The following is a 22,534-nucleotide window of genomic DNA, read 5'->3' as shown; positions in this document are numbered from 1 at the left end:
CTGTCTGTCTGTGGAGCCCCCCAAGTGATGTGAACACCCGTGGGAAGAGCATCCCCCCTCCTGGGTTTGGGGGCGAAGAGCCATTACACACCCTGTTCCCCCTTAGGGATGGGAGAGGGGTCTGTGAGGGGACAGGGGACATCCCCACACGGCCTTGGCCAGGGGGACATCAACTCTTGAAGACCCAGGGATGGGGATGGGGGACCCCCGCACCCCGGCTGGCGTGGGGACAGCCCTAACGGGGGAGGGGCGCCCATCACGGCATGGGGACGGCCTCGGCCAGGAGAAGGCACCCTCGCCGGGCGGGCGTACCTCCGGGGCAGCGCCGCCGCCGGGGCTGAGGGCGGCTCTCCGCTCCTCCGGGGAGGCGGTCTGTTCGCGGGGCCGCCCCCATCCCCCCGTCCCCAACCCCCGCGGCGGTCCGGGCCGGGCCCGCTTGCAGGCCTCTATCCGCCGGAGAGGGCGGCGGCGCCGCGGCCATGTTGAGGGCGGGGAGCGCGGAGGGCGCGGAGGCGGCGCCGGGGCCGCGGCGGGGCGCGGCGCCTCCCCGCTCCTCCTGGCCGCACGCCGCCGCCGCTGCCGCTCCTCCTGGCCGCCCGCAGCCGGGCCGCCCCGCTTCATGGCGACCCCCAGCCCCTGCATCGTGGTGAGTGCGGGTCCTCCCCACCGCCGCCGCCGCCTCCCTCCGCGGGGGAGCCTGCCCGCCGCCGGGCCGGGGGCTGCCGGGCGCCTGAGCGGGGGTTGTCTCTCGCCTTCCCGCCACCGGCTGAGGGGAGGGGGGGCTGTCCCGTCGGTCCCCTCCTCCCCCCAGTCCGGTGATCTGTGAGGGAGCGGGGCGGGCGGCCGGCGGTGGGGAGGGAAGAGAGGTTTTCCTCAGCGGCGGCCGCCGCCGCCCCGCGGAGTCACCTTGAGGGGAGCCCCGGCCTCCCGGCGCCGGGCCCGGGGCGCCCTCCCCTCCCTTTCCCGCGAGCGGCGCCGGGAGGAGGAGGGGGTTGGCGGTCACGGGTGGCTCCTCGGGAGGGTTTAGAGGCGGAGGACGGCGGGGAAGAGCCGGAGTTGCCGCCTCAGCCGTGAAGGGGGGAAGAAGTTGGCGGCGGGCGGGAGCCCGGGCGGCGCAACTTCCCATCCCTGTCGCTGTGGGCAGGCGGGGGGGGGGGGGGGGGCACCGGGGGCTTCAGTGTTCGAGCTGGGGTGTATTTTTGGAGGAAGAGCATTCTGGGGGTGTTTTGGGGGTTGGTTGGGGGTCTTTTTTGCATCATCGCTGTGTCTGCTGAGGCTCTTACGTATTCATTTTTATTATTTTTAAAGCCGGTGCCGGGTGCTCATGAAGTACGTGTGGTGTCTTATGGCTGAGAGCTGTGGCGGCCGCAGGGCCGCGACTGTAAATCCCTGCGGTCAATAAAAAAACCTGATAAAATCCCTAAGAAGCGCCCATTCCCTACCGAACGCAGAAAGGAAGGTTTAGTAGGCATGCTACACGTAATGATGGGGCTGAACCACAGGAAAATACCGTGTGTTTTGGGAGGGACATGTCTTATTACTTAAAATAACAGCCTGCCCTGGTTTGCAGGGACCCTGGTCAGGGACTCGGTGCCTGAGCCGGGTGCGCGGGTGGCTCATACAGGGCCTGTTTTGGGTGGGAGGGTGAAATACTCATGAAATACCCCGTGTGAAATACTCCTTAGGGGTTACACAACAAAAAGCATGTCAACAGCTGGTTGATCACCGGCCAGGTAAGCGCTTCCTCGGGCTCTGAAATAAGATTGTGTCCCGCAAGGGCAGCGGTAGCCAAAATGGATACTTAAAATGCCTGCCCTGGTGAACTGTCAGTAACAAGCTTCGGTTTTACCTCTGAAATTCCTAACTTCATTTTACATGTAATAACGTTCAGCTGTGAAACCAAGAGAATGAAGTCATTAAAAAAAGCACATTGTCATTTTCAAGTTGCAGCAGGGTTAGGGTTCAGGGAAGGCTATTCTTGATCCCGTTGTGACGATATGCCCTGAACCTCAGCAGTGTTTGGTATAATTATATACGTATGCTAATCCCTTATACTAATTAATATACATTTGCTAATATTGCAGGCTGGTTTATATAGGGAATTTGCCATTGCGGAACAGGTTGCTGAAGTAGGGCTTTCCTTTCAGATTCTGAAAGATCTTGAACCCACACGGTTTGCAGGTGGTGGTCTGAGCAGGCTTGCTTCGCGGCAGCGTAACTTGCCATGCTTGTCTTGCTCTCTTGCCTTGTCCTGAAAACTGGCTCGTGTGTTTTGTTGTGATTTGGTGGTGTGGAGACTTGGAAGGTGTCCATGTCAAAACCTCTGCTTGCTTCATTGCAAGTGCAGGTTTTGCATTACACCAGGAAAATCAAAGGTGTTAAAAAGCTCCTTGATTATTTTCTAAATGGAATAAAGAGATTAAGTGAGGTGTATTAGTTTCATTTTCGCACTCTCCGATATAGGACAATGTTGTTAGGACTTAATTTCTTCCCCACATTGTACTGCACAACAAACAGCTCACGTGGTATTTCAAGCAACTCTTGTGAATTCTAGGTTCTGTTAGATTACACTTTACACTGTGTTCCATGTGACTAATGTTTTTACAGAGAGGGAAAGTAAGTTGATCCCAATGAGTGTAATGGGTTTGGTAGTTTACTGAATAAAGCAAAGGACTTGCAGTTTCTCATTACAGACTTTCCATAAGGCTTTGTAGAAACCTCACCTTATTTCCTTTTCAGATTGGCGATGATGAACAAGGTTACGACCTGGACTTGTTCTGCATACCTAAACATTATGCAGATGATTTGGAAAAAGTCTATATTCCTCATGGGCTCATCATGGACAGGTTGGTTTGACTTCAGACAGTACACTGCTCCAGCTGATTCCATGATGCTGGAGTAAATAATCTTCCGGTGATAGTTTTGCTGCCTGGTGACTGTCTAAATAGATTACATTTAATTAGAGACTAAGAACTACAAGTGCTAATTAACTCTTTCTTGTTTGGTTTCTAAAAGTTTGTACATTTGCTGTTATGCTATTGTTTGGAAATTTGTCATAATGCTCAAGTGAAATTTTGTAGCACATAGCAATCTACGACTTTCTTTCCAGTGTTTTTTTGATGTTTTACCTTCTTAAAGCTTAATTAGAAGACATTATTTGTTGTGCCAGTTCAGTCTGAAAGCAATTATAGTCTCTTGATATTAATAGTCTCTAGGATATTAATAAAAATTACTGATCACGTCATCTTAGACTTTGTCATGTTCGTATGGTAGATAAGTAACATCCGACTTTCTCCTGCCTTCTGGGAAAGACATTAGCCTCTGTAAATATCAACCTGTCACTTCTGTGGTTGCTGAAATCTGTGACGTGCTGTGGCAGTTTTGTCCTGTGTGATCAGAAATGGGTGCATAAGCCTATAAGGCATTTTCCTATTACTGTGTATTTGATAGTTGCTAATTCCCTTTAAGAGAATGAAATGCAAATTCAGTGAAGGCGTTGTTGGAGACACACAACCATTTAAGAGTGGTGCTGAGTGGATCTCCCTGGAGATCTTGTGAATAGGAATGCATCTGGATTTTGTGTGGTGCTGTTTGATTAGATATAATAAACATTCCTATAAAACGTTTTTTAAAATATTGTAAAAACTTTGCACTGGAAGTCCATATAGAGGAAAAAAATTGGACAAAGTACGTGTCATTAAGTAATTGACGTAAAGTTTATAATGGTAGGCTTTCTCTGAGAAACCTGCTGTCAGCTGGCACACAATAAATACATACCATGCTTTCTAAAATAAATTACAAGATAAATTTAGAAACGGTGATTGCAGAAAAACGGTGCAGTGTTCTTTTGCTCTGCTTTGTTAGTATTGTGTTTTGCAGTTAGGACAAATTTCTGGCATTCTAGCTTGGCAAATAAGCATAAGCCCTTTAATTTACAATTTGGGAATTTTCTAGCTCCTCAGTTAGGGAGGGCTGCTGCCTTTTCGGTTGTGTTAGCTTACATTGCTGAGCCTGTCTTTGGAAGGAGAAAACACACCTTCATGTCCGGTATCTGGCAGTGAAACAGCTTCAGGGTGTTAAGATTTGCTTTGGCTGTGACGTATGAAAACAAAGGCGTTTGGCAGAGCTACTGTTAGATTAACCTTGAAAAGCAAAACTTTGTTGACCAATAAGGTGTAAAAGTGACTGAAGTGGTAGGCAAATATTTCTGAGCAAAATGTGTTTGATCCAAGTTTGATGTGTGTGTGTGTTTGCTACTGTTGTTAGCGATGCAAAAAGCTGCTGCTATTATAAGCAAATGAAATGTTTTATGACAGCTGTCTCTTTCTTGGTTTTGTGTAGGACGGAGAGACTGGCACGAGAAATTATGAAGGGCATGGGAGGACACCACATTGTAGCACTCTGTGTACTCAAGGGTGGCTATAAATTTTTTGCTGATTTATTAGACTACATCAAAGCACTGAACAGGAACAGTGACAAATCAATCCCTATGACTGTTGACTTCATTAGGTTGAAGAGTTACTGTGTAAGTATCTCTGCAATACTTTGCATTTTTTATATATATTTGACTAACTTCAAATTATTAACAGAGATGATTTAATGTTGTTACTGCCAGAATGTGCTAATATTAAACAGATAATTAAGGGAATTAAGAGTCAGAAGCTAAGTTCCTCTTTCTCTACCTTACTGTATCATGTGTTTTCTTTTAGACTTTGATATCTCTACAGCCCAGTAAAATCATTATGCAGAACAGTGAGACCTTTTCCATGTCCTTTACTTGTCGAACAATTTCCTCTTTGCCCACTACCCCATCTCTAAAGCTGTGGCTTTAGAATAATACAGAGGATTCTCCTGCAACTATGGTTACAAAAATTGAATTCTAGGAATTTTTATGTGGCTTAGACATCATTCATTGCAGAGGAAGACTTGGAAGCTGCAAAAATGGTCATACCCAAGTTCCCTATCTCATCTTTTGTTTGGCTCGACCAAACATTAAACAAAATGCATTGTATCTGGCCTTGAGGAAATACTAGATTTTTAAAACTAGATTTACGATTAGTGGCCACTGAATATGGCGCTTCCTTTTCAAGGTATGGGCATAGGTTGCCTTGCGTTTACATTTTTGGAAAAGAATATATTTTCTTTCTTAACACAAGGATTTTAACTTTATAGGGAAATTCAACATGCTGTAACGTGAGGTAACATGTAAGTTTTATGGAAGGAAGCGCGAGGTTATGTTGTGCAGGTCAAAGGAAGAGGCAGACGTATGTTAGTACTGTATGCTTCCTGACTTACCGACAGCCTAGTCTCATGTTTTCAGGATGGTATTTATGATTTGTTCCATAAGACCATCTATGTCATGGAAATAATTACAATTTTTTGTTTCAGTTTAGGATGTTGAAATAAATTGTTTTGTAAGGTTATGCTGTTAGTTCTGTCTCAGTATCTTTGCATTCAAATCAGCAGTATAAGCTACTTGTCGCAGTTGTTGACGACTGCCTATTCCAGTAGGAAAAAAATAGAAATTACTAAATTGGAAACTCAAATCTTATCCTTCATTTTATTAAACTGCGAAACCAGGTATTGGCAAGCTTAATTTGGGCTGTCGAAGAACTTCATAGATTCATGGTTTCTATTGAGTGACCTGTTAACATTTCACAGCAGAGACCACAACTGCATGGGGCTTTGGCCAAGTCTGTTTGCAGGACGAGCGGCTCTGGCTGCCCGAGGCATACACATGGCTGGCTGTCCAGGGGTTACCTGGAAACCACGTTCATGTCTGCTGAACGCGAGGCAGTAATTTAGCTATGCTCTTTAATGAGAAGGCAAGGCTGGGCAGAAAGGTTTGTGCCAGCCTTTGGTTGTATCTCACAAGGCACTCTCTGTGCTTGTGCACCATATTTAAATCAGTGGGCGAAAGCTGCTTGACACCCTTTCCTTCTGCTCCCCCTTCCTCCCCCCCAAAGATTCAGGCTCCTGCTGCTGGTCCACTTAACCACTACGCCACCACATGCCCATTTATTCTGCCTGTAAAAACCACAACAGAAAGCTGAATGTCTCTATTGCAGGATAATGTGTTAAGAATAGGAGATGATAACTCCCGCCTTTTTTTTTTTTTTTGTACGGAAATAGTGTAGCTTCTGCTTTCTTCAAGGAACACTCCCAATAACTTACTTGGCTTGTTTGAAAAACAGTATAAAGACTACACCCTTTCAGTCTCTCCACTTTCTGACTAACTTGAAAAAAAAATATTGGAGAAATCGTTTGAAACACCTGAAAAAAACCCTCTGTTAAAAGGCAAGGCTGCCTTATTATACACATGGGTTTTTTTTGATCGTGCCGGTGTGTTAGGCATGCTTTGGTTCATTTCTTTACTACAGCTGCTTTTGTTGTTTACTCCCCAGAACTACAGTGCCTTGATATTAATAGGGGAGTGAGCAGCAAAATAAGTTTCATGGAAATTAAAAGCCTGGTTTTGTACTAAAAAGAAGTAGATGAAAAGGGGAGAAATTTAGACAGAGAGCTGTCTAAGCAGAATGTGTTCCATGAGGTGTTGGCTTCAGGGTTTTTGGTTGTGTCAGCCAAGTCTATAAAAGAATGTTTTCTTGTTCTAGATGAGTGAGGAGCTCCTGTTACCTGATGCCTCCACTACAGTATTTACGAGCGTTTAATTTCTGTGGACTCTCTTAGGTGGTTATTAATATCAAGACTTATGTCCTTTAGATTGCATAACTTGATAGACTGGATAAGATTGTGCTAACACGAACACGTATGTAACAGATTGACTAGGTCTTCCATTATTAATAGCATCAGAATGCTAAATCTGCTTTGTAGTTTTTATCTGTGCTTTACTAGATGCCGGGATCTGCCTTGTTTGCGATGTGAAAGCCATCACAAACAGTAATGGACAGTTGAAAGTGGAGCTAACTCTCTTGTCACTGTCTTTGGATGCGATTACTAGATCATGCTGCCTGCCTTTAGAGACTGGATAAAAGATGTTAAAAATACCCTGGTCGCATAAACGAAGCAGCTGAACTTGTGTAATGGTTCTGAAATTGATGTAATTGAGGTTCTATTCTTGTTTCAAACCGATCATTTAATATTGACAAGCATATGGGGTTTTTTTTGTGTGTTGCAGTGCAAAGCTCATACTGTTCTGCACCCAAAAATAATTCTCTAAGAATACTGACATGATGAAGCTGTGATTAAACTTTGCTTGTAACTCTGGCTTTCTGAGTCCTTACGGATGAATTTTAATGATCTGGCAAGTTGTTAAGAAATGGAAAGATAGTGTTTGTGAACAGACCCAGATCTCAGTAGTCTTGACAAACAGTTTATTTTGTTTGTGCTACATGAATGGCTTTTCAGCAGTCTCCTGCACTGAAACTTGGAAATGAGCAAATGTTGCTTATGTAGCCATGAAGGACAGCCAAAAGACAATGAATGTGTTGCACTGTCACCCAGGAAAACAGGGATTTTCGGAGGAGTACATGGTAAGCTCTGGTTAGGCTGGTCATGGCAGTATTCTGAAAGATCTCTCTTAACCCAGCCTTACAGCAAATACTGTAAGGAACTTAAAATGGCTTTTTAAAAGGTGATCTTGGAGTCACTTGGGTCAGGAGTTAGGATCTTGTGAAGCATTATTGTTTTCCAGCAGTGACAACAGGGAGGCAGTGAAAACAGATCTAAACAGTAAAACTCTTATGTGTTAAACCACAAAGCATTAAAGTCTTACCAGTACTGAAATCAGAAATAATGCTCCTGAAGATAATTAAAACATTGCTTAATTATTAAACAAAGTTCTTTCCAATGGAAATCTGGTTACAACCAGTGACGGAAATTCTTTAACTGTTTTTTGTCCTTTAATTGCTTAGGAACTCAGTACCTGCACAGGAATGCAGGTTTATATGCCAGTGAAGCATACTTTAATATGCATAATCCAAAGGTTTACTATGGATACTTTAATACTTTAATATGCATAATCCAAAGGTTTACAGTAACCTACTACAGTTTCTTGGTGGTGTTTGAGTATAGTATGTTGCTTTGTAGCCAAACAGATCATCAAGAACATGATCTTAGGCATAGACTGAGGAGTGCTAGTCTGTCATCTGTGCACATAATTTTAATGAACAAATACCTGTAACATCTTTCTCCGTCGTTGTTTTGTAAGGAATGATGTTTTTTACATCCTTCCGTGGAAGGAGGATGAAATCCCTATTAGTGTAGGAATAGACAAGAGAGAATCCTGTAACATTAACAAGGAAAAGCTTAAAGAAGCTGTCATTTAAGATAATTTTAAGATAGGGTGAACACAGGAAATGTCCTTTAGCTTTACGAATACAGTGTTTAACTGAATCACATTTTTGTGGTTGATCTAGCCAGTATCTGAGGCATTCAGTAGCTGTGTATCTATCTACTGGGTCAGTCAGAAATTATTTTGGACATCATTTTTGGACTCTTTCAACACAGTGACATTGATGCAGTTTGGTTTAGTTGTTGTTTGCACTGTTACGGAAGCGCTGAAACAGCTGACTCTCAAAAATGAATGTTCCTTATAGTAATGAAATGTGGCACTTTGCTGTAATTTCACAGTGGTACAAATCAAACTAATGTTTTCTTTAAAACACATGGAGCAAAACCGAAAAGATACTTTATCCAATAATTTATTTGGGTTTTTTTATGTTGTGTCATAAGAATCTTAAAAGGAAAGTATCTGTTAGTCTTACAATCTGCATTTAGACGCCTTAAGCTAGACTGTTGACACCACTGTCGAAAGGACTTTAATTTTTCTTTACTATCATCCCAGTGTTACTTACTGTATACCTGGTGTGTGCCTCTAAATAATTTGCTTCCCCTTTTTTGTGACAACATTTTTAGTTTTTGCATACAATTTGTATAGCACAAATATCCGTCTTCACGCGACTGTAAAAACAGGAAGCTGTATGTGGCACTCTCTCTGTGCCCTTGTGGTCCCCTCTCTGTTGCATCTGCCATTTCTGGGTTTGGGGAAGGAACTGCTGTTTTGCTGTGTGTCTGCGTAGTTGCACAGCACGCTTGGGCTTCACAGTGCAGCAAAATACTACTAGTTTTCTAAAAGGAAGATAACGTGGTAAGGAGTTGTGAGAACAAAGTTTGATAAGCGATATTAACCTTTGACTGAAAGGATTAAATTGTAGGACAATGTCATCATCTGTAAGTAGTACAATAATAAGCATACTGCATCTAATGTGAACTGTGAGAGACTGTCAAGGTTTAAAGTTGGTTGAATGACTTTAAATAAACTGCAAAGATCTGTGAAGCACTCCTAGCACTCCTGTTTTTAACTTTCTTTTTAACAGTACATTTCTGCTTATATCAAAGTTGAGTTTTACTGAAGTAAAATGCTCTGTTATAGTGATGGTGTACTTATGTTGCTGGTCAATCACGATAAGAAGTAATTTGATTGTTATTAATATTTGTTGTAAACTGGGCAAACATAAGCTTTTCTGGCTATTTTTGTAGCTTACATTTCTAAATACTAATCTGTGCCTTGTCTGCTGGCTATTGTTGTTATGATTGCTTACTCTTATTCAAAGAGTAAGTCTTTCTAAAGCATTAAAGTTTAAAATGTAAATTACCAGCTATAGCAGCATGCAGCTTATAAACTGAAGTGCTCGTTGTCTTATTTCCATATCTGTAGGGAATGCATAGCAAATCATGTCTTTTTAGATACATATGTATATATATATGATGGTCACATGCATGACATAGGTGTATATATAATGGTACCTGCGTTTATACAGATCTCTTGTCAAACAATCTTTAATCTGAAATACCTTCTTTTAATTTGATCGCTTTTAATTTTTTAGTTAATAGTTGCTGTTGGTGCTGTGTTTCTGAAAGCGTTAATGTTCAGTGGTTATGTACTTTGAAGTTTTGATATTTACTGAAAGAAAAAAATTATTTTAATTCTGGTAATGCTAATGTTCCTCCTCCTCTTTCTTAGAATGATCAGTCAACTGGAGATATAAAAGTCATTGGTGGGGATGACCTCTCAACCTTGACTGGAAAGGTATGGCTCTTTGTATGTTTAAAAACAAAAAACCCAAAACCACCAAAGAACCCACATACCTGTGTGGTTTTAAGGCTGCTCTGTTAGAGTGTGAAGATTATAGAGTTTAAAAAAATGAAAACGGCGGAGTTTCATTTAAATATTCACCACTGTATATGAGGAGAGCAGATAAGCCCCATGAAAGCCATCAGTTTAGTCTGAACTTAACAAAAAAACCCCTATTCACCATCTTCAGTATCAGCAAAGTTTTAGGAGGTTTGTTTTTCTGCAGTGCCTGGGAAGAATAATCTTGTGTGAGGAGTTGTCTACAAACTACCTTTAAAAGAGAGCGGCATTATTTACTCACTGTACTGGTGTTTCGCTGAAGTAGTGATGGGAATTCATACTGTCGAGACGTGTAACGTGCAGCCCAGGTTTGGAACAGAGGTTTCCATTACAGGCAGGGACGGGAGAAGGAAATGAGAGAATGTCAATTTTGAATCTGCTTTTCTCTAGTGACTCTGTGGAGATCACTGAGCCAGATGTCCGAGGTTAAAGCATCAGTGCCTCCTGCTTTGTCAGAACACATTACTTTCCCCTTCTCCTTACACATATGTGATCTTTAAGGCGTGTGTGTCACAGTTCAATATAAAGGACATAGATATGACAGATTGTACATGTGCCTATAGTATAACCCTCTTTGCTTTAGAAGAATACGAATTGTGTAGACTCTGTTTTGATCTCTTTTGCGTTTATCTAGAATTCTCAAAATCTTAATAATTTAAAGACTGCTTTGTACTCAGCAGAGATGTTGAGGAGAGTCTCATTGACAGCTAATTGTTACCGGAGCATCAGAAATGTTAATCACACAATTCACTGTTACATGTGTAAGCATATATGAATGGAGGTACAAATATGTAACTGCAATGAAAATTAATAAGCTATAGAGATTTATATATATAAGAAATGGCATATTCTCTAGATATTAATGGATTTTTTCTTTTTTTTTCTTTTTTCTTCCCACCAGAATGTTTTGATCGTAGAAGTAAGTATTATGTTTGACTTTGAAGTTCTAATGTGTGACTGGTGAGAGAGTTCTAATAGAAGTTGTTCTTAGGCCAGAAAAACTACAGTTTCTGGTTTCAAGGCTTCCAGCTTCTGATTCCAGGCCTGAATTTTGCAAGTGGGTTCTGAATTTAAAATGATCTGTGTTTTGAATTCTCAAATTGCATTCAACTGCCAAATTTAACACAGAAAATATCCATGTAAAATTGTTTGCATTTGCTTTCAGTTTTCTGGGATTCTGTCAATTCTAGACTCTCTCTTTTTTTTACTTACTTTAAAAAGTAGCTGAAACAAAGTCATATTATGTTATTGTTCTGGGTTTATAACAGCAAGCTAGGAAATTAAGCTGCAGGAGTAAAAAGATGTTCCTGGTAGGAATATCCTAAAATATGTAAAAAACAGATCTAAGCCCAATGTCCCTGTGTGTAATTTGTGTAGAGAATAGTGACATAAAAAGCCTTAATTCCTAATTAGCATTTTGCAATTGCTAAATTTCCTCTGTCTTGTCACGGTTCTTTGGATGATAGCAGGCACAGTACACCTCAGTTTGATATCCTGGTAGGTACTATTGCTTAATTCTTGCTTTCCTCTGTCTTGATGGACAGATACCAAAGTATCACTTTGGCAAAGGGTGTTCTTGAGTAAGAGTGCCAATATCGGGACAGGGAAGCAGCAGCAGTAGACAGGAAAAAAGGACGTGCAATCTAGTAATGTCTTAAGGCTCCAAATAGTGGTAATGGCTTGTTTGTAACCAGAGAAACAGCTACAGCAACTGATTCAGTGGCCTAAGGAAAGGATGTTTCCTTTCATAAAATGTGTTTTTTATGTATGGTTGTTTTTTGTTTGTGTTTTTTTTTTTTAATTTGAGGAGGTTATATTATTCCACAGGAAGCACATTCAGTTCCAAAACTCCTACCAAAATAGTATGTATACAGCAATTGTCTGTGTCGCCAGTGGCATCCTTTGAAGTATATTTTGCTTCAGATAGGCAGATGCATTTAATTATGTATCTGCTCCATTTCAGATGAATGTATGCCTTTAAAGTCCCAGACAGCTAACTAGGTTAGTTTCTCATTTGTTCAGTGAATCATCTATCCAGTGATTTGTCTTATACACTGTCAAATATGAACCCTTTTACCAGTCACCATTTTAACTGTCAAACAATAAAAACGCACATTTATTGTCTATATCGCTAGGCTTTTCTATACAGCATCCCTTTCATGTGCATAAAAATCTGAACAAAACAGAGATTCACTCCAATAAACAATAATCACACAATACAAAATCATAATAGGTTCTATAGTTCATTTTGGAGTATAGTAGCTAATTGTGTTTATTCACCAACTTTTATTTTCACCTGTATATCTGTATGTCTTTAACTCTTCTTGAGTTTATAACCATGATTAAAAGTATTAAGTGTTAAAGATGGTATTACTGATGGGTGCTCTGAGGTTTTTTTCTTTGATTTTTATTTTAATTGGGAGTCATGGGAAAATAAGCTGAAACCAGAACATTGCTGCTTCTGTGTTATCTACCTCCTTCGCTTCAAATAGACTTGATTTCAGGCCAGGGTAAGGACTTCCCCTCTAAAGATCGTGTGATTATTTCAGTGCAAATGAGGAGTCCATTTCTGGTGCTTCAGTTGGAAGCCAGATATTCTTTTTTCTGCTTGTATGTGCAGTGGATGGGATTAAAACGGTGTGTCAAAACTCATTTTAGTGTGTTGGAGTATAGACTTTAGAACTGCGCGCAGATACTCCCAGTGCAATTTCTTCAGCAACTTCTTGGATCTGTAGTGTAAATTACACTCCTCTTTCTTTAATTGCAACAATGGGTTGTTCTGCCTGTTTTCCCTTCTTAACTTTTTCTTCTGTTGTATACGTCTGTCTCTGTAACTGAGTTCAATGGCAAGGCTAATGTTATTCTCATCATATTCGAATTAAACATTGTTTGTCTAATAGCTGCAAGGAGCACAAGCCATAAGATCTTCAGAAGGAGCCAAAAAGGTCATAGTGCAGTAACTGCTTTCAAAGTCATAAGTATCCACAACAATTAAGAACTATTGTTAACGTGTATAATCACTTTCTTGAGCATAGTTGCATAAGCACAACATGGTGTTACACATCACCTATGTTTGATTACAAACAGTATTTTGGCATATTTTCATGCTATTGCAGATAAGCAATTTCTGTGGTAGAAACTTGAAAATGGCACTCTAACATGATTAACATTCTTACATTAGTTTTTTTTTATTTTCAGGATATAATTGATACTGGTAAAACAATGAAAACGTTGCTGTCTCTACTTAAGCAATACAATCCAAAGATGGTGAAAGTAGCCAGGTAAATTTTTAATGATAATTACTTGTGCTGTATTTCACCTTAGGAATGACACACGGTGTTAAAAAAAAAAAAAAAAAAAAGGGTAGAATACATTTCCATGGAAGAGGAATGGGAGGGGACATTTCTGCGAGAGTCGCAGGAGTCATATATGATGCGATTTGTTGGAGTTTAGTATTTGTTTAAACCCCTAAAGCATTTTTGCTTGTTATGAGAATGTATGTTCCTTAAGGTTGGCAGAAACACTGTTCTTTCCAATCTTAGCGCTGGAAGAATTTCAGTGCTTCAGAAGGGGATGGCTTGTGCATGCCTGGTACGTGTCTTGCCTTACCATATTATGGTGAGATTTGTGGGGTTTTACCAGTGAAGTCCAAGTTAAGTTTAGAAGTATATGGAAGAATTTAAATATTTTGGGCTTAAAAAAAAAAACCCTGTCAAGTTGGTAGAGGTATTTTCAGCACGAATTTAGTTCATAAGTGTAGACTTTTACTAGAAAAGGGATAAAAAAAAATCAGCGGTTGTCACTTACGTATATGTAGTATCTATGCAAACATGTTTGTTTCTGCTTGAGCTGTCTGCAATGACAGTACACTGCAATGGTGTACCTGTGCAATAGAGACTGTGTTTTAGTTTGCCTTCTTTGATTGTGGAATTAAATTAGTTTGCACACTAGCGTTATTGTTTGTATAGTGCGCATAGTGCAGCTGAGCTTTAGAGGTCATTCTGTGAGAGTCACCCAGCCATATGCTCTTCCAGGCTTTTCTACTTAGTTACATCTGTAATCAATTAGTTACAAAACATTTTATAATTAAATAACTGACAACTAACTAGAAATGTTGAAGATAATACTATATTATTAACCAATATTGACATTCTTCCTACTTCTTATTAAATTACACCTTTTGTGCTGCTATGCTGTGGTTGTATATTTTACAATAAAAGCACAAAGATTGCTGGAGATTAAAGATAAAGCGAAGCTGGGTGTAATATCTAATCAGTTGCGTTGCCACAACAATGTCAAAGCAGTTGTTAGATGTGCGAGAACAACTCTTCTTGCGGATAATCTGGAGGTGACCTGCTGAAGGTGAGGTTGTTGAGGATTTCTCCCTATTTGTCACTGAATAGTGCCCTAACACTGCAGTGTACATCATGAGTATAATATAGTATGAATAAGGTCCAGTTTCCTATTGTTTGAACCTGTTGCAGTAATTTGGGTCTGCAAAAGACCTGAGCAGGTAAACAGGATCATTCTAGATAGTCTTAAGTGCAATGTTCTTAGCTCCTTCGCTTGCTTCTCTTCTCTCTCTCTCTTTTTTTTTTTTTTTTTTTTTTAAATTTTCTTTCTCTCTGACAATTGCAGCAGGGCGATGGTAATTAATGCTAACATGATTCTGGGAGCTCTTTGACAAAATCCTACGCCAATTCTCAAAAATTAAGTCTCACAACTAGAAGTTTCAGTCTAAAATTGAAACAGTGACTCCGACAAATGAAGCCCCACCTTCAGAGGTGATCCAGGAGGGAAGGAGGTCTGTGCTTAATGCATAGAGTTATGCTGACCTCTGTCTTCACATTCAGCCATCAACCACCTTTATGTTCCTCCCAAAGTCTCTGTGTCTCAGACAGACAAATATCAGGCCTGCGGGGTTTTCTTCTAAGAGGTAGAAGTGCTTAACTGAATAATTAGTGAATCAAACTAGCAAGGCATTTCTCTACTGCGATACCCCCGACTCTGTATCTCCACCCTTTTTATACCTCTGACTATTAATTCTGGAAAAGCGGAACTGGTTTGACTTGATAATCAGAACCAATTACATTTTCTTTATGGGATTTATTAGTACTGCCAGTGAAAAACAGTTGAGGGCGTGTTGTGCAAGTGCAATTGAGGTTGCATTTAACCAGCTGAACTTTTGCTTTGTAATACTAATGCTTTTGAAAAGAGCACAGTTGATCTGGCCAGATCCCAAGTTGTTACCTCTTTCCGTGTAAGCTAAATTGCGCCTGCAGTTCCTAACACACATCAAACCCCATTAAGTCACTTTTCACAACGAAAATCCATCCAGATCAATATCTCTTAGCTTCTTTCTCGCAGACCTGTTAGTTATCCTTTAGGCTGTGAACCGTTCTAGGAAGTTTTGTTTTGTCATTATGATCAGCTGCACCTGCAAATAAAATAGTAGTTTAAAATACGTGTAGTTATGCTTTCAGTTATGCACATTCAGGCCCAATTCAGCTTGTCTGTCATCAAAACAGTCTCATATGTTTGTACACAGTGCTTTTCCATGTTTCAGTTTTACATTGGTTTTATTTGACAGTTTGTTGGTAAAAAGAACTCCTCGAAGTGTGGGATATCGGCCAGACTGTAAGTGACTTTTTGACAACCGTTATTAATTTTTACAAGTATGTCAGTGTATTGTGTACCCTTTGATCAAAGTCCAAGGGTGTTCCAAATAAGTTTTCACTAATGATTCTTGACAGATTTTGCTCTTACTTAGGGAATTTAAATATCTTATGTGCAAATTCTCCCAGCTTGCATGTAGGACATGCTTTGGTCAGCAGAGTCTGCAGGATTCCCCTTTGACGCTTTGGGGAGTGATTCGGGTGTCTAAACCTAGCCACCTCACGCCATTTGTATGTCCCCAGGGATATAGAAGAACCACACAAGGTAGCAGGTCTGATAAAAGTTTACAGTGATACAATGCCTAAATTGGCACAAAAAATGGTTATGTCTGGGCATCTGAATTACTCCCTTTTTATCTTCTCCTCTCTGTCCCAAGACCATGAAGAAAGGAATAGCATCCACAGCAGACAATGCTACCAGAGTGACAGCTCCTCCCGCCTTGGGAAGGGCTGTCTGTTCTAACCCTGTTCCAGAGGCTGAATTCCTGTTTATGTGGACAATGTACTTTTCACTATGGAAGTGGAGTGAATTTAGCAACAGAATCCTCTTCCTCCTCCTTTCCAAGGTTGTACAGTAATCTGGAACTGAAGTTTTTCAATGCCTTTAAAGCTTAATTGAGGTGTTTTCCTCAGTCAAGGATGCCCCTCGTTCCTGAGATCTTATTATAAGCTTAGCTGGGTTAACGGTCTGCCTTTTGAGCATCTTGCAGCAGATGACTTGTTTTGCCATCTGTCCACAGAGACAACCCGTTCAGTGCAGGGCACATGAGCTCTGAAAGAAGAGGCAGCAAAGCAGTAACGGCCGGGCCTCCGTTTTATCCCTGTAGGCCAAGTAGACACTAAACTTCACCTTAATTTTTCCAAAAGTGCACGGAGCCTTTTCTTTGAGTTGTACAATTTATCTCCCCGTTTTCCTCACACACCCTCGTTGTAGCCAGGGAGAGAAAAACTATGCAGCTTTCCTGTACTCAGGACATTTTAGTATGAGGGAAGAAAGCCATTTGGAAATTTTATATTTTATAGAATTTAATATTTTTTGGTCATTTTGTGGTGTGTGTTGCCAGGTTGGTCTGATACTGCCTGACTACCCACAAACTGTCCTGCTAGACCTGTTTAGACAATCCGTGGAATAGCTGGTGTCTCTTTTTAGGCAGCTTCTCTGGGAGGAAAAAAACACAACCAAACACACACCCAAAAAAAAACCCAAACCCACCTGTTTTTGAAACCTGGAGGAGACCCCATAAAGAACAGTGTGCTCTTTGCTATTCTTTATACCACGGAATCAGCATCTAAGACGTGTTTTAGCAGTCACAGTGTATTCCTACACATCAGGTCATTGCCTGCAAGTCGCAAGAATTGAGTCCGTCTGGGCAGGAACTCACAGGCGAAAGACTGGTTTCCCTGCAATAACCGTGGTTCTGCTATTCACATTATTCTGTGCTGACTCTCCCGGCCCCGTCACAGAAAGTCCCCTTGGACTTGCACACCCATAGTTTTGAAGGAGCTGATGACTGAACCTGCCTACTCGTTAGGTGCAGGGCGCTCGAAGGTGCCCTTCCTGCGGCTCTGCCCGTGGCACAGGTCCGGCTCCCCAGAGGTGCTGCCTCTCGAGTGGTGCTGTGAGGGTGACTTGGGCTGTCCTCACCAATTCCACTGCTGCTGCGCTGGCGCGTCAAGCATCTAGGAAGCGCTGGGAAGTATTGGCTCTTTTTGTATGTATTTACAAAGTTGCAGGAAATTTTCAGGGAATTTTATGTTCTGATAATAATACCGTGCCTGTAGGTTTAAGTGCTTCCATTCATTTCTTGCAGACTTTGTGCTAGCACCATGCTGCTGCGTGGGAATCGATAAATGCAGCTGTGCAATTGTGCTTTAGTTGATGAAATAAATCAACAAAGTAAAAATTTTAAAGTAGCTCGAATATTAATCTGAGGGTACTTGAGTGGAAGAAATGGGGTGAGTTAGGATGCATACTTATCTATAAAATTCCAGATTGCCTCTGTAAAAATATCCAGTGAACTCTAGGAAGTTCTTTTCTAACATACTGGTGACTTATGGTCTCTTTCAGTTGTTGGATTTGAAGTGCCAGACAAATTTGTTGTGGGATACGCCCTAGATTACAATGAATACTTTAGAGATTTAAACGTAAGTAATTTCTCCCGTATGTTTTTGCCCATTTAAAACTAGGGAGGAGGAAGGAAGGGAAGTCTCCTCACGTCACTCTCCCTCCTCTGTTAATCACGCTTCGTGTGCAGATCTGTTCCGCTGGTGATGCAACGATGCGAGCGAACCCTAGAGCAGCAGGACAGCGTTTTGGAGCTCTTAGGAAACTAAAATTTATTTTCCTACGTGCAGAATGGAGGCTACACATCTCGTGTCAACTTGGAAATAATGTGAAGTTTCTTATCTTACCAGATGTCCACAACAAATAAATGCATTTGCATAGTTAATAAGAGAAGAGAGAGCTTGGAAGTTAAAAGGAGTTCACTTTTTATTCTAAGTCGTTACTTCATCTGGGTCTCACCAACCTTGCATCGGATGCTGGGTGGGATAATTAGAGGGAGGAGAAAGAAGACGATGTCGAGACTTTTAGACAAAAAATGGTTTAAATTGTTCTGCATAAACAGTCTCACAAGATTCTTTCATACTGAAATGTGTATAGCGTGCTTGTATTTTTTTCAGCAGTGCGTTATTGAATACATATGTAAAACATTGGTCTCTTGCATTACTTTTCTAAGAGGATCTTTTTCTTTTCTTTTGTTTCAGCATATCTGTGTGATCAGCGAGACGGGGAAGCAGAAGTACAAAGCATGAAAGCAGAGCTCAAGTGCGATGACAACAGAGCTTTGAAATGTTTTGTTTACTGAGTCCTATCTTTCACAGGCTTCAACTCTGGTACACCAGCTAAAATTGTAGAATGCCCCAGCCCCATTGTCATACGCTTACTATAATTTATTGCATGTACAATATAAGATCTTGTCTTGTTCATTTATATTTTAGAACTGCAAATGACTCGTGCAGTTCTGCACTCCTTATTTTGATTTGCACTATGACTCTACCGACTATTGCTGCCCCTGGTTGGGTTGTGCTGTTTGTGAGCTCCAGAGTCTAACTCTTGCAGTGGTAAATTGCTTAAACCTCATCAACCCAGAACTGAAATAGTTCAAGTACTGTAAATGTAAAACATTTTATGATAGGGAAGTCTATTAGTAATATTTTTAAAATCTGTAATTTAAGTTTTATATTTTAATGCACAGATGTGATTGTGACTAATGGATAGTTGCACCTTTGGGTGTTATAAAGCATGAGGAGCAGCCAGTTACAGTATCTGTAATCTCCAGGGAGCTCATTCAGATCTCCTGGAGTTGCCTTATTGCTGTAAAGGAAGTCTGGGTGAAAAATGTTTAATTTTTTTTTTTTTTTTTTTTTAAAGGAGATGGAATGACAAAACAGAATGTTTAAAATCTAGTTTTAGTTGAGCTGCTTGTTTCTGTTAGGTTTTTTTTTTTTCTTTAAAAGTATCCATCAGCCAGTGGAGTTGCCTTTTAAATTTAAACAATTTTAATATATTTGTGGAGAAGTATTGTAAAGTTTACTTTATAAGATCTACAAAACAAAGTACTTTAAATAAAGGCTGTCTCTTTAAAATAAGCCCCATACATTTACGCCACTCATTCTGTATATTAAAGTGCTCTTGAAATTTTCTTCATAAACGTTTCTGACAGTGAAGGCAGACGCTACGTTTGTTGTCTTTGTAGAGCTTTTGGTTAACATTATCCTATCGACAAGAGAGAGAAAGTGCTGAGGGAAAAATCTTGAAACACTTGCAAATTCTATAACAGACATAGATTTCAGATAAAATGGTTTAAGCACTGTCCTTTGCTCTGTTTTGGCAAAAATGAAGAGTGGAGATTATATGTTCATTAAACATATACATGTGGAAAAAAAAAAAACACAACCATTTCATAAATAATCATTTGAGTTTGTTTCTTGAATACCTCTGTTCCTGTTGAGTTTGATTCCAAACGTGGCAGCCCATCTCGCACCTCCTCCTCGGGCCGCGCTCTTCACTCCCGTAGCTGACGTGGCTCTTGTACCTCTGCCCATGGGTTCTTCCACTCTGCGCTCCTGTTTAACGCTGCTCAATAGGTAACGAAGGTTTTGGAAGACTGTTGTGAAAGATTTTTCTGTGATTTTGAACTCTGGGTTATGTTTCTGTACTTTTCTGAGTACTGCACATTGTTGTCCGTCCATGGCGTGTTCAGTTACAACTGTAGTAGTTAGTAGCAGACCTAAAATATGAGTAACTTACACAATGTGGTTTAGATCAAATGACCACAATGTGTAGGAGACCCATTTGTAAATCAAAATTCTCATTAACAAATACTAGAACACTGGTTGTGCTTATATGATACTTTTGCAATGTTATAGTTAATGTTCCAAAGAGCTTTTTTTTTTAAAAAAAAAATGCACTACAAAGTCTGATTGTTTTTCTCAATATCTCCTAAATAATGTTTGTGTCTGCACCTCTTCAAAAACCTGGACTGTCTCTGGGACAACTTGTTGCAGAAATATGCGATGCACCTCCAAGAAGAGGAAGCGCAAAAGCAACATGGAAAACTGTAAACTGCTTGAGAATTATTACATCCCTTCAAGTTTTTACTAATTCTGGTTGAGCTTAAGGTCTAATCTTAAAAAGTAGTGCTTCCTTCAACCTGCTGTATAGTTCCTGCTTCACAATAAATTCACGGCCGTTGGAGTTTACACTAGAGAGGTGGCCTAAAACTACCTATTTATACATGAAAACGGTGAGAATTGATTTTTGGTATTTCTTAGGACTGACCCCTTCAATTAGTTTATCCTGTTGGTTAAGATGGGTATTCAAATGCTGGGATTTGGGAAAGGGAGGAGAGGTTGAGTTGGTCGTAACGAGGGGTTTATCATCGAAACGGGGGGTAGGGGCTGGGGCTGCCTGGGGTGGTCATGGAAGAGCTTTGGGAAGAGCTTTGGACGATGCTACCGGATCCTGGGTCTGCCTTCTAACAAACCTCGCCTGTGCCTCATGGAAAAGGTCAGTATTTTTTAAAAAATACCTTACTCAATGTTCCCATGTTTCAAATGCTGGGGAACAGGCACTTTATTTTGGGGTTTTTTTCCCCCACTTCCTTCACGTAGGCGCTTGTCCGATGAAGTTTGTCACCCCGGAGGGATCCCTCGTTCAAAAGCTTTCGGTGTGCTCTGTGAAAATTGTTTGGAGAAGACATTACCCACTCTCTCGCCTTTGCTGGAGCAGTTTAACGTACTGCAGCCTTTGACAGCACCTGTGCCTGCATGATGGGAAGCTAAGTTCTCACTTGAGAACAGTTGAAAAATGCAATCGTTAACTTTTTATTCAGTAATTTTGGCTAAAAGGTTTTAGACACACCTTTGCAAGTTAAATGCCAACTATACGCAACCCAGACACATATTGTGAAAACGTCATGAAAGCGCGGAGACAGCCTTGTATCTGAACGTTTATGTGGCATTTGAAATTCGTTACAGTGCCCCATTTTATGAATATATGCTGGAAAAATAACGTCGGATATTTATAGGCTTTAATACAGCGTCTCACCCTGTGACATCTGCGTGTGGCGACCATTCTCGCCGGCCGCAGAGCGGGGATGCTGCCTCCCGCGGTACCGCAAGTGTGCGGCTCGGGCTCGGAGCGCTGCTGCTTCTTGCTTCACGTTCACACTGGTCAGAACCTAAAGGTGCTCCAGAGTGAGCTGAGACGGGGTTAAAAGTCTTGATAGGAACGGAGCTGGCGGCTCGCTCGGGGTGTGCGTGTGAGCCCTGGTTTTGAAAGTTGAGAAAAATGAGGATCTTTACGTTGCCTTGGAATTGCATATCGCGGCTGGCGGTGGTGGGCGGGTGGCTGATACGCTCTGAAAATCTTGTCAAGCGCGTGCTAATCCAGCGGTGAGGCACTGCTCGCTCGCCGCTCGTTAAATGGTTGTTTCTGCCATCTCCGACTGCCTTCAATTCTCACACCTTCCAAGATCAGAGCTCCACTGAACAAATATGTTTATAAGCAAATAAGACATCACATTGGTCCTCTCCTCTCATCTCCCCTCCTTTTCTCTTTCTTCTTTTCTTCTTCTTTCTTTTCCCCTTTTCTCTTTCTTCTTTTCTTCTTCTTTCTTTTCCCCTTTTCTCTTTCTTCTTTTCTTCTTCTTTCTTTTCCCCTTTTCTCTTTCTTCTTTTCTTCTTCTTTCTTTTCCCCTTTTCTCTTTCTTCTTTTCTTCTTCTTTCTTTTCCCCTTTTCTCTTTCTTCTTTTCTTCTTCTTTCTTTTCCCCTTTTCTCTTTCTTCTTTTCTTCTTCTTTCTTTTCCCCTTTTCTCTTTCTTCTTTTCTTCTTCTTTCTTTTCCCCTTTTCTCTTTCTTCTTTTCTTCTTCTTTCTTTTCCCCTTTTCTCTTTCTTCTTTTCTTCTTCTTTCTTTTCCCCTTTTCTCTTTCTTCTTTTCTTCTTCTTTCTTTTCCCCTTTTCTCTTTCTTCTTTTCTTCTTCTTTCTTTTCCCCTTTTCTCTTTCTTCTTTTCTTCTTCTTTCTTTTCCCCTTTTCTCTTTCTTCTTTTCTTCTTCTTTCTTTTCCCCTTTTCTCTTTCTTCTTTTCTTCTTCTTTCTTTTCCCCTTTTCTCTTTCTTCTTTTCTTCTTCTTTCTTTTC

At 40.9% G+C, this 22,534-nt stretch overlaps 1 protein-coding gene across 1 annotated transcript; it reads left to right on the top strand.

Moving 5' to 3' along the window:
- The first annotated feature begins 529 nt into the window (after nucleotides 1-529).
- HPRT1 (hypoxanthine phosphoribosyltransferase 1) lies at nucleotides 530-20,592 on the top strand. Its single transcript, XM_082488287.1, has 9 exons — nucleotides 530-646; nucleotides 2,740-2,846; nucleotides 4,342-4,525; nucleotides 9,986-10,051; nucleotides 11,058-11,075; nucleotides 13,355-13,437; nucleotides 15,747-15,793; nucleotides 17,900-17,976; nucleotides 18,598-20,592. The coding sequence occupies exons 1-9, from the start codon at nucleotides 620-622 to the stop codon at nucleotides 18,643-18,645; spliced, it is 657 nt and encodes a 218-aa protein (XP_082344413.1). The 5' UTR covers nucleotides 530-619; the 3' UTR covers nucleotides 18,646-20,592.
- Nucleotides 20,593-22,534: the final 1,942 nt, after the last annotated feature.

The sequence above is a fragment of the Vanellus vanellus genome, assembly GCF_965231255.1.
Source record: "Vanellus vanellus genome assembly, chromosome: 10".
Lineage (NCBI taxonomy): Eukaryota > Metazoa > Chordata > Aves > Charadriiformes > Charadriidae > Vanellus > Vanellus vanellus.
This window is presented reverse-complemented; position numbering and strand designations above follow the sequence as displayed.